This window comes from Staurois parvus, unplaced genomic scaffold, assembly GCF_062004578.1.
Source record: "Staurois parvus isolate SC_StPar_1 unplaced genomic scaffold, SC_StPar_1.0 ptg000132l, whole genome shotgun sequence".
Classification (NCBI taxonomy): Eukaryota; Metazoa; Chordata; class Amphibia; order Anura; family Ranidae; genus Staurois; species Staurois parvus.
In genome coordinates this window covers 8,771,338-8,784,361 of record NW_028317928.1, presented here as the reverse complement: position 1 = coordinate 8,784,361, position 13,024 = coordinate 8,771,338, and the positions used below count along the sequence as shown (strand labels likewise).

General features: G+C 43.1%; 1 protein-coding gene across 3 annotated transcripts in view; it reads left to right on the top strand.

The window, feature by feature from the left end:
* The window catches only part of LOC149466310 (uncharacterized), a 37,835-nt gene extending 25,495 nt beyond the window's left edge, over positions 1-12,340 (top strand). For 2 of the 3 annotated variants that reach the window (XM_089672895.1, XM_089672896.1), the window contains exon 13: positions 2,593-2,980. In XM_089672895.1, coding sequence (XP_089529021.1) covers positions 2,593-2,636 — 44 coding nt within the window. In that variant the 3' untranslated portion in view covers positions 2,637-2,980. Of the gene's footprint in view, positions 1-2,592; positions 2,981-4,391; positions 4,582-8,107 lie in introns of those variants that run through there. The other variant, XM_089672897.1, reaches the window with a different exon arrangement.
* Positions 12,341-13,024: the final 684 nt, after the last annotated feature.

Genomic DNA, 13,024 nt, shown 5'->3' with positions numbered 1-13,024 from the left:
TAGTGGGATTTTAACAAAGAGGAAGCAACTGGGAACAACAGCAACTCAGCCACCAGGTGGTAAGCCACGTAACATGACAGAGCGGGTCAGCGCAAGCTGAAGCGCACAGTGCACAGAAGTCACCAACTGTCCGCAGAGTCAATAGCTAAAGACCTCCAAACTTGGTGTGGCCTTCAGATTAGCACAACAACAGTGCGTAGAGATCTTCATGGAATGGGTTTCCATGGCCGAGCAGCTGCATCCAAGCCTTACATCACCAAGTGCAATGCAAAGCGTCGGATGCCATGGTGTAAAGCACGCCGCCACTAGACTCTAGAGCAGTGGAGACGTGTTCTCTGGAGTGACCAATCATGCTTCTCTGTCTGGCAATCTGATGGACATGTCTGGGTTTGGTGGTTGCCAGGAGAACGGCATTTCCTGACTGCATTGTGCCAAGTGTAAAGTTTGGTGGATGGGGGATTATGGTGTCGGGTTGTTAACCAGGGGTTGAGCTTGGCCCCCTAGTTCCAATGAAGGGAACTCTTAAGGTGTCAGCATAGCAAGACGTTTTGGACAATTTCATGCTCCCAACTTTGTGGGAAGAGTTTGGGGATGGCCCCTTCCTGCTCCAACACGACTGCGCACCAGTGCAGAAAGCAAGGTCCATAAAGACATGGATAAGCGAGTTTGGGGTGGAGGAACTTGATTGGCCTGCACAGAGTCCTGACCTCAACCCCATAGAACACCTTTGGGAGTGAATTAGAGCGGAGACTGCGAGCCAGGCCTCCTCCCCTGACATCAGTGCCTGACCTCACAAATGTGCTTCTGGAAGAATGGTCCAACCTTCCCATAGACACCCTCCTAAACCTTGTGGACGGCCTTCCCAGAAGAGTTGAAGCTGTTATAGCTGCAAAGGGCGGGACAACTGAATATTGAACCCTACAGACTAAGGCTGGGAGGCCATTAAAGGTCATGTGAGTTGAAAGGCAGGTGGCCCAATACTTGTGGCAATATAGTGTAGTAGAAGCTGTTTTTACATTAGCGATTTCTTTTGCTCATTGTTCATGCGTAAAAACCTGACTTTTTTTATTTTTGTGTGTGGCTGTTCTCAGTATGTATTAACAATATAGCTAATTGCACAGGACTTGGTCCTGTACTTAAAGGAATAGTGAGGACAAGTAGGGGGCAGTGTACAGGGGATTGACAGATGTGTGTGGAGCTATAACAGGTTATTCTTTATAAACCAGTTGTTTCTGGATCGTAGGAGGACACTTCATCATAAATTTTCTCTTGGACCAAAGGAGACTTGAGACTGACCAACCTCACTTAGAGGTAGTAGTAAAGGAATCTACCGTATTTTTCGCTCCATAAGACACACCTAGGTTTTAGAGGAGGAAAACAAGGAAAAAAATATTCTGAACCAATGGACTGCAGACACAGCACAGGAGATGACCAGAGACTGCGGACACAGCACAGGAGATGACCAGAGACTGCGGACACAGCACAAGAGATGACCAGAGACTGCGGACACAGCACAGGAGATGACCAGAGACTGCGGACATAGTACAGGAGATGACCAGAGACTGCAGACCTGCGGGGGGAAGGGTCTTTGCCGGCACCCAAATTTGACAGGTACCCGCGCTCCCACTACCGCTGCGATTGCCTCTCTCCCGAAGTCTTTTGGGACACATGACAGGTCCCAGAAGATTACAGGGCCCATTCACAATGCGCAACGCTTCTCGCACATGCACAGTGGGCGCCCGGCTGTGAAGCCGCAAGCCGTCACAGCCTGGTGCCCACACTAAAGATGATGAGGTGATGAGGACACCACTGGACTGAGGAGCAGGTTCTCCTGCACAGAAGAGCTGAGTATTCTAACCCGGCAGCAACGGGGGGAATACCGGGCCGGCCGCTCCATATTCGCTCCATAAGACACACAGACATTTCCCCCATTTCTTGGGGGGAAGAAAGTGCGTCTTATGTTGCAAAAAATACGATAATTTGGTCACCAAGTTTGTGTATTTCCTAATATCAAACAGGTAGATCAGGCCACTGTATACAGTACTTACTTATTTGCTTTAGTTAGGAACATTTCCATGTTAAAGTCTTCATATAGTCAAGTATCTTCTTAGGCCCTTTGCACACGGGTGGTGAGATTTCAGTCGTATTCCTCATTAAAAAGAACTCCACATAGTGCTTTTATCCTTTTAAACTTTTATTTATCAATTAAAACATAAGAAATACACTCATGTTCCGGAGGTGTATTTTGCCCCAGGTATGATGAAGATCCAGTAATGTACTGATTAAACACAAGATGGCAGTATCATCTCAGCAGCAGAGTCCTGTACATGCTCAAAACAGACGCCATCCGTAATGTGATGCAAGGCAAAGCACGGGCCCACTTAATGAATTATATTGTCTGCTTAATGTCGTCCCAAGAGCCGTTTGTAGAGCACTACAAGCCACTATCCCGATGAATGGCAAACGTTGTGACATCATCCGCACACTCCTCCCCTACACGTTTTGTTACTAATCACGTGACTTTATCAAGGAGATATGATTGAACCGTTCGACAGTCAATTTATATAGTAAACCAGCACCATTTTGTTGCAGCCTGGCCTAGCACATGGTGGAAAAGCCGATCGGCGCCATTTTAATGAAGACCAAACAAGGGAGAAAAAAAAGGCGGAGGAATGTGCAGATGACGTCACGACGTTGCCAGTCATCGGGATAGCGGCTTGTAGTACTCAGTAAACGGCTCTTGGACGACATTACAGAAGGCAATATCATTCATTAAGTGGGCCCATGCTTTGCCTTGCATCACATTACAGATGGCGTCTGTTTTGAGCATGTGCAGGACTCTGCTGCTGAGATGATACTGCCATCTGGTGTTTAATCAGTACATCACTGGATCTTCATCATACCTGGTGCAAAATACACCTCTGGAATGTGAGTGTATTTCATATGTTTTAATTGATGAATAAAAGTTTAAAAGGATAAAGCACTATGTCGAGTTATTTTTAATGAGGAATTCGGCTGATACAAAAATTCAGAAGGGAACTTACTTTGGAGTCTTCATTCAGCAAGCTGATCTTCTGACTCCATGTGGGACCAAAAGTGCAGTTAGACCGTAACATTGTATAATGTGAGGTCACACTGCGTGAGGTGAGCAGATACATGGCGGAGGATGTCTTTGCATGGGAATTGATGACAGATGCACATATTTTTTGTTATCCAAAGAAGGGTTCACTGAATGAACACTTTATTGATTGAAGTTGATTTTTTGAATGACTTTTGTTTGATTCATACTTTAAAAAAAATATATATATATATATATATATATATATATATATATATATATATATATATATATATATTTATTTCAATATTAATATTTTTTCTACTATTCTTTCTTTATATATATATATATATATATATATATATATATTTATTTTCACTTTTTTTTGGTTATATAATGGATTGTGCCATTGTTTCATGTAGCGCAGAATTTTTTCACTTTACATTGTGATTGTATAATTTGCCCCACTGAGACATGGGTTGTGTGCACTGGCGCCTACAGTATTTAATTGTAGTTTTTTGTTTTTATTGCACCATATTTAGCACTAGAGTTATTCAATTTATTTTAGATATCACACAGCACACTGTTAACCCTTTGATTGCCCCAGATGTTAACCCCTTCCTGCCCACTGTCATTAGTCAGTGCTTTTTATTAGCATTGATCACTGTATTAGTGTCCTTGGGATGTCAGTGGCCATTAGTTAGTTCCCCCAAGTGTCAAAATGCCTGCCGCAATCCCGCAATAAGTCGCTGATCACCGCCATTACTGTTATTAAAAATAAAAATTAAAAATTCCAGTATATATACCGCCATTTGTAGATGCTATAACTTTCACGTAAACCAATTAATTTACACGTATTGGGATTTTTTTACAGCAAAGACATGGAGAAGAATACATTTTGGCCTACATTTATGTTTTATAGCAAAAAGTAAAAAATATTGTTTTGGTTTTTTTTTTCAAAATTGTAGGTTTTTTTGTTTATAGCACAAAAAATAAAAACCACACAGGTAATCAAATACCCACCGAAAGAAAGCTGTATTGGTGGGAAGAAAAGGACCTAAATTTCATTTGGGTGTAGCGTTGCATGACCAAGCAATTGTCAGTTAAAGTAACGCAGCGCCGTATTGCAAAAAATGGCCTGGTCAGGAAGGGTGGGGGAACCATCTGGAGGGCAAGGGGTTAAGAACTGAGACCGGGAAGTGGAAAATTGGGGAGGGGAGGCAGAAAGGGAGGTGATGTATGCTGCCCGAGGGTGAAAATCAAAATGTATGCAAGAATTGTTTACTAACACTGACAAGAAACATGAAGTGCCCTTTTTCTTTATATTATACAGGAAGTGTTGTGCTATAGGCGATAGAAAGCTGGACCATGTGAAGGAGAAGAAACGGACCATCTGAAGGAGAAGAAACGGACCAGCAGGGTTGGATTTCTGAGCATTGCCAATAGATGTCCTAAACAGGAAATCGATCTTCATTGCATCTCCAACTGTTATGCCTTAGAGTCACTGAGTTTTATCCCTGCAGGTAAGTATCAAGAGTTTTATGTTTTTCATCTTGCATTTTCACCCATTTTTGTAAAAATAAATATTTATCGGCCATTCCAGAGACAAGAATGTTGTCTATCTTGGTCACATGAGATACATGAGGTCATCACAGAAGACAAGGGGGCGCTCTTTACGTCTGGATGAAAAAAAATGTAATCTCCAAACACGGAAAGGTTTCTTCACAGTAAGAGCTGTGAAAATGTGGAATAGACTCCCTCAAGAGTTGGTTCTGGCCAGCTCAGTGGATTGCTTTAGAAAAGTCCTGGATTCTTTTTTGGATACACAGAATATAACTGGATATAACATTTATAGGTAAAGTTGATCCAGGGAATATCCGATTGCCTCTCGGGGGATCAGGAAGGAATTTTTTCCCTGCTGGAGCAAATTGGACCGTGCTTTGCTGGGTTTTTTGCCTTCCTCTGGATCAAATGTGGGTGTAGGTTTATAACTTTTTTTTTTTTTTAATGGTTGAACTGCATGGACTGTTGTGTTTTTTTCCAGACTAACTATGAAGCTGCCTATGGGCTCATATACACTGCAGCTGCTAAACTTAAGTTTAGGAGCAGTTGTGCATTTTTTTTCAGCAGCCCTTGAACTCTCCTTTATGTTTTCCTATGTGTCCATGTACACACAGTCATTTACAGGCAGTTGCAGTTACAGGCATTTTTTCTTTTTGAAAGCACAAAAATCGTGTTCAGGAGTAGAGTATACCAGCATTTCAAATGCTTGTAAACGCGTTTATGCGCATTTGCGTTTAGATGCGTTTTTGGGCTGGTCCATATCCTGATGCTGTCCAGTGTCTTTTTTCTTCATCAAAAATGCAGGCACTGCGTTTTCCATGTATTCCAATGGACCCGGTACACCAGTGCAGTCAGTTCCAGGTATTGCATGCAGGAAAAAAATGGTAGAACGCGCTGCATTATTCCTGCACAGAATTGTACTGGAACGCATCAAAACACAGGAAAAAAAAGGACAAGGAGTGTTGTGTGCACTCCAGAATGCATCCGGAGGCATTACAGGCATTACAGCACTATGTAGCTCCTCCCACAGTGCCAAGCATGTTTCACAAGCCACTTTTGCTACAGTTGTAACACCCATCAGAAAGTAGTGCTCTCTCTGCTTTGGTGGTGCACCGAAATGAAAATTCTGGTGCTGAAAACAAAAATTCAAAATGCACTTGGCCGAAAACCGAAACCGAGACGTGCAGTTTTCACAAAGGAATATATATTTTTTGGAAAAAAATACACTTTGATTAAAAAAAAATGTTAACCCAAATTTTTGTAAAATATGAAAGAGGATTTTACGGCGAGTAAATAGATACCCAACATGTCACACTCTAAAAATGCGCACATTCGTGGAATGGCATGAAACTGCGGTACTTAAAAACCTCCATGGGTGATGCTTTAAAAATGTCTACAGGTTAGCAGTGTAAAGTTACAGAGGAGGTCTAGTGCGAGAATTATTGCTCTTGCTTTGACGTCGTGGTGATACCTCATGTGTGTGGTTTGAACACTGTTTACATATGTGGGCGTGGCCTATGTATGCGCTCAACACTACGTGTGCTTTTTTTTTATTTCTCTGATTTTTTCTGTTTTTTGCACCGTCCCTTTAAAAAAAATGTAATCACTTTTATTCTTATCACAAGGAATGCATGCATCCCTTGTGATAGAAATAAGTAGTGACAGGTCCTCTTTATGGAGGGATATGGGGTCAATAAGAACCCACATCTCTCCTCTACAATGTAAAGCATTGGGTCAAAAAAAAAAGCATTGCTCTATTGCTTTAAGAAAAATGGACGGAACCGGAAGGGACATTGCTACAGTCCTCCAAGGACATATAGATGAGTGGTGACTATCTTTCCTTCACTTATCTCTACGCCCAGCGCCGGAATCGTTCGATGGTTTCTCAGGTAAGGCTGAGAAGGACCGAGCGGCAGCAGCTGTGGGTGGGCAACAGCGGGCGGGCGGTTTTTTCGACACCTGTGCATTTTTTTTTCATTTCGGGCAACGGCCAAAAAGGGGTGTTTTCGGCCGAAACGTTTCCGCCACCAAAATTTCGGTGCAAGAACAGTATAATAATAAATACACATTATATATATATATATATATATATATATATATATATATATACTGTATATATATATATGGTGCAAATTGCGCTTAAAATAGGAAGCAGCAAACACAATAAGAAGATATCAGTTCCCATTTTCATGCACCATATCCGCTCTCCCCGGACCCCGCATGCACCATATCCGCTCTCCCCGGACCCCGCATGCACCATATCCGCTCTCCCCGGACCCCGCATGCACCATATCCGCTCTCCCCGGACCCCGCATGCACCATATCCGCTCTCCCCGGACCCCGCATGCACCATATCCGCTCTCCCCGGACCCCGCATGCACCATATCCGCTCTCCCCGGACCCCGCATGCACCATATCCACTCTCCCCGGACCCCGCATTCACTATCACTGCTCTCCCCGGATCCTGCATTCACTATATATATATAGGACTATATATATTAAAGCTTGTAGTAGGAAGAGTTTTCATTCTCCCCTTAGTGTCCTATGAGGCTGCATAACTCCTGACCCTCTGTCTGGGCAGTGCTGATTGGCCCTGTGCTGATCACATGCACTCTCCCAAGAAAAAAAACTCCAGCAATACACACCAAACTGAGCATGTGCAGCTTATACCCCCAAGGCTCTGTTCTATCAGCATATGGATTGGGGACAGTAGATGAAGGGAAGAATCAGAGAAGACAGGATCAAACCGCCTTTTGCACAATGCAGAAGATTAACCCCTTAGGTTCCACAGTGAGTACAACAAGCATGCTTTACTGCATATACTGATTTTACCGTTGTGGGTTTAGAAACACTTTAAGAGTAAGGGGATCAGGTATTGCTAATACCAGGCATCTATCCTTTTCAGTCCTGGTATAGTTCCAAAAAGAGGTAACGCTGGTAAACCTCCCTCCTGTAATGGTGGGGGCAAGCAGTAATAGCTGGCAGTGTCTTAGCAACATCCTAGCAACAGGGCAGGATAGGGGGGATGCCATCTCTGGGAGTTTACGTACGCAAGTGGTCTACACTTCTAGCAAGGGCATTATCCAACTTTGGCCTAAGCTGCACAGTTTGTTTTTATCCCTAGGAGCCCCTTACCTGCATAGGCAGTGTTTTATTTTTTTTTTTTAACCCCTTTGCGCTGGCACCTCCTGGCCCTTTAAGAGGTTTCAGAAGCCAAGAGGTGGGGCTTCAGGGTTATGTGACCGCCGTGATTTGCTATCACATGATCGGAAAAGGTCCCGATCACAAGGGGAGATCGGGACCTTTCCGTGAGTCACGGATATATGTGCTGGGAGCGTGCAGGGTGCACACTCTCAGCCCATATGTATTTTCAAATGGTACGCAAATATGCGTCAAGGCCCAGACGCCGAGAGGCCGCATATTTGTGTGCGCTCGGGGTCTAGGGGTTAAATGTGAACTAACCTTTTAATACTTTATTTCCTCTAGATGGACACAACAACAAGGAGAAACATCCATCACTCCAGCTGGTGAAAAAGATAACCTACATCAAATTCTTCAGAAGAAAACTCTATTTGAACGTTCTTCCAACAGCGCTCATTGCCAGATTCTACACCGTGTTCCAAATTATTTTGCAAATTATATTTTTCTCATTTACCTAAATAATTGATGTAAATAACAGTCAGCATAATTCTCATGTTATCAACTATTAAGAGTACAATTCACATTTTATTGAACAAACCTCCTAATGATAACAGGATTTTTGTTAAACATAAAACACTTCCAATGCACTGTTCCAAATTATTACGCACAGTAAGTTTCAAAACACTTTCTAGGTTGTAAAGAACTGAAAATTGTCATTTGTTGTGTTTGCAGCATATTTACTGAAATCAAAAGCTATTTCAATCAAACTTTTAACAACATTTTAACTTTTTAAACATTTGAACAGGTCACGTTACATTGTAACATAGGACCCGTTATTTGATAGCAGCTTCACAAGTCTTGCATCCATTGAACTTGTGAGTTTTTGGACAGTTTCTGCTTGAATTTGTTTGCAAGAGGTCAGAATAGCCTCCCAGAGCTGCTGTTTGGATGTAAACTGCCTCCCACCCTCATAGATCTTTTGCTTGAGGATGCTCCAAAGGTTCTCAATAGGATTGAGGTCAGGGGAGGATGGAGGCCACACCATGACTTTCTCTCCTTTTATCTCCATAACAGCCATTGATGCAGAGGTATTATTTGCAGCATGAGATGGTGCATTGTCCTGCATGAAGATGATGTTATTACGGAAAGCATAGTTCTTCCTTCTGTACCAGGGAAGAAAGTGGTCAGTCATAAACTCACATACTTTGCAGAGGTCATCTTTACATCTTCGGGGACCCTAAAGGGGCCGACCAGCTCTGTTCCCATGATTCCGGCCCAAAACATGACTCCACCACCGCCTTGCTGACGTCGCAGCCTTGTTGGAACAAGGTGGCCGTCCACCAACCATCCACTACTCTATCCATCTGGACCATCCAGGGTTGCACGGCACTCATCAGTGAACAGGACTGTTTGAAAATTAGTCTTCATGTATTTTTCTGCCCAATGCAGCCGTTTCTGCTTGTGAGCATTGGTTAGTGGTGGCCAAATAGAAGGTTTATGCGCAGTTGCAAGACTCTGGAGGACTCTACACCTTGATGTCCGTGGGACTCCAGAGGCACCAGCAGCTTCAAATATCTGTTTGTTGCTATGTAATGGTATTTTAGCAGCTGCTCTCTTGATCCGATGCATGGATCTGGCAGAAATCTTCCTCAATGGGCCTTTATCTGCACGAACCTGTCTGTGCTCTGAATCAGCCACAAATATCTTAATAGTGCGATGATCACGCTTAGTTTTCGTGAAATATCGAATGTTTTCATACCTCGTCCAAGGCATTGAACTATTTCACTCTTTTCGGCAGCAGAGAGATCCTTTTTCTTCCCTATATTGCTTGAAAATGGTGCTCTGCTTAATAATGTGGAACACTCTCCTTTAGTAGTTTTTCCTTAAATTGGGCTCTCCAGCCAAACTAATTATCACAGGTGTCCAAGATTGTTTTCAGTGATCAAAAGAGCCCTGACACACAATGCCATCCATGAGTTAAACTGAAAAACAAAATATTTAATCTTTGTGACACTGAAATAGAATTTGCATAATAATTTGGAACGCGGTGTACACATTGAGAGAGGTTTTTCGAAAACCCATTTTCATGTCCCAAATGCGGGAAATGTTTTACTGAAAGAGGCTACCTGATCTCACGTTTTTGTTTTGTTTTACAAAACGAGAGAAACCATTTTCTTCAGAATGTGGGAAATGTTTTACAGGGAGGACCAACCTTATTAACCTCTTCCCAGCCAGCCCATGCCGATAAATGGCCGGACGTGAGCACTGTCGATGCAGGTGGATGTTTCTAAACGTCCCCCCTTCGCATCTATTGCCTGTGCGTGCTCCCTGGGATCGGTGCCCGCTGTGTCCTCCAGAACACAGATCACTGTACAGGTCCTCTGTGCGAGGTCCCAATCATGTGATCACTGATTGGCCAATCAGTGATCACATGAATAGTAGTAAACAAGATGTCACAACATTGCTTACTACGTGTAAAAATCTGTGAATGATCACAGGGATCACATGATACAGGGCCATTCACAACAGCCTTGTACCATGTGACAAGCTGTGATCAATCAGCTCTCACAGTATTTCTCATTGGCTGCAAGAATGCAGCCAGAAAGAAGGAGAAATTATTGCTTTTACAGCCTTTATGGGTGTAAAAGCAATCAGTGTAAAAAAATTTTTAAAAATCTTCATCACCCCCCACATGTAGTACAGTATGTTAAAAAAGTATTAAAAAAAATGTACAAAAAAATTTTGAAAATTATCATTTTTTGGTTATAAACTAATTTGGTTTTGTTTTGGTTTTTTTTTACTAAAATGATAGCTCTTTTGGCCAAGATTTATAAAAAAAACACTTTTTTCAAAATTTTTGGGTTTTTTTTCATTTATATAGCAAAAAAAAAAATCCCAGTGGTCAATAAATACCAGCAAAATAAAGTTTTATCGTTCTATAAAAAAATGCTAAAAAATTCATATGGGTACAGTGTTGCATGACCGCACAATTGTCATTCAAAGTGTGATAGCACTGAAAGCTGAAAATTGGCCTGGACTGGAAGGGGGTGAAAGTGTCCGGACTTGAAGTTGTTAAACATAGGAAATATTAAAAAAAACAAACAAACATAGGAAAGAAATTTCACATGGGTGAAGCCGCATTCATGTTCACAATGTGGTAGGCTTCTTACATGAAAATGGAGCCTTTTTGAACATCCGAGAAGTCACATGGCTGAGGAGCCGTATTTATAAGCTCGGTATGTGGGAAATGTTGTAATCGGAAATCAAGTTTTTTGGAACATCAGAGCGGACACACAGAAGAGAGGCCATTTTTATGTTCAGAAAGTGGAAAAAATCTATATTGAGAGACACCAATCTATCTCGGGTCAGATTTTTATTTTTAATGCTCCGAATGCGGGAAATATTTCAGAAATGGAGTCCAATTGTACATCAGAGATCTGACACGGGTGGAGACATATTTGTTTTCAGAATGTGGGAATTGTTGTAAAGTTGCTTTTTAATCACCACACACTGGAAAAGCCATTTTCCTGTTCAGAATGTAGAAAATATTTTTCCAAGAAGTCTTTTCTTGTCCCACCAGACGACGTATACAAGGGACCCCTCGTGTTCGAAGTGTAGGAATTTTTTTTTTTTCAGAGAAAATGACTTATCAGTCATAATAAAGGTCTCACTGGTGAGAAACTTTTATGTCCAGAATGTGAAAAATGTCTCCTGTCTCCTCATTCCATGCTCATCCCCTTGTCTCCTCCTCCCATGCTCATCTTCAGGACTTCTCCAGAGCTTCCCCCATCCTCTGGAACACTCTACCCAAATTTATCAGACTATCGCCTACTCTGCTCACTTTTAGGCGATCTCTGAAAACATCTTTTCAGGGAAGCCTTTCCTGCCCTCAGCTAATAATGGAATCAGGCGTCCTCAGGCAGGTGTGGGGGGTGCGCACCGCACCGGGTGACACCTTTTGTACAGGGGTGACACTGGACCCGCTCCACCAGGGGTGGACTGACCGAGGGTCTGGGTTCACTACAGGGCCCCATGAGAGGCTCAGTCCGTCCCTGTATGTGCCGCTGCAGAAACAAGCAAGCATTGAGGGGATGGACAGTGAGGCAGGCACTTCAGACACCTCTCCCCCTCAGAGTTTCAGCAGAGGGGCAGGTCCACATCCCTGCCATGGGTACTGAAGTCAGAGAGCTGGAGGGGTGGGCAGAGTATGCAGCAGGTCAGTGTGTAATCCCCGGACCCTGGTTACAGCTCTGCAGCTTCATGTGTAGGTAGGGTGGAAAGAGGGGGGGGGAGAGGACAGAGAGAAAGGGGGTGTCACCAAGTGTTCCCACACCGGGTGACACCAACCCTAGGGACGCCCCTGAATGGAATCTTCTATACCTCCTACCAGTCCATCCCCCACAGTTATTACCTTTTGTACCACCAGCCCCTCCCTCTTAGATTGTAAGCTCAAAGGAGCAGGGCCCACCTAACCGTCTTGTATTGTTGCTGTATTGTCTCCTGTTATATTGTAAAGCGCTGAGCAAACTGTTGGCGCTATATAAATCCTGTATAATAATAATAAAAGTTTTAAAATGAGATCGTATCTTGCTATCCATCAGAAAACTTGTGTGGGGATTAAAGGATAAGTTCATCGTTTGGACAAATATAATAAATGCACATAAATGTGCATTTATTATCTTTGTCCAAGGGAGCCTCTAAAGCAGGGGTGTCAAACTGGTGGCCCTCCAGCTGTTGCAATACTACAAGTCCCATCATGCCTCTGCCTTTGTGAGTCATGCTTGTAACTATCAATCTTGCAATGACTCATGGGACTTGTAGTATGGCAACAGCTGGAGGGCTGCCAGTTTGACATCCGTGCTCTAAAGCATTGCACCAGTGATCAGTAGATTGCTGACGTCATGCAGGTCTCCTGCAGACCTGTCAGAATATCTGCTTAACGTAGGGGATGTACAGTCAAGCCGATATTCTGACAGGAAGCTTCAATGAACTACCACGGTGCTCCACAGCGCCGTTGTAATTCACTGAAAACTGCAAGCCCATAGCCGCTAAGTCTGCCGGGACTTGTAGGCACTCATTCACAGAAATCTGTGAATGAGTGCCACGGCCATGTAGGTGGAGCCCTGCACGGCTACACTGTTTTAAAATCTGACAGCACGGGAAGACTTCTCTATGTACTATCTGTGGGGGGGGGGGGGCGGGGTTATGCTACAATTTTGGCCGTATTCAATATATATATATATATATATATATATATATACA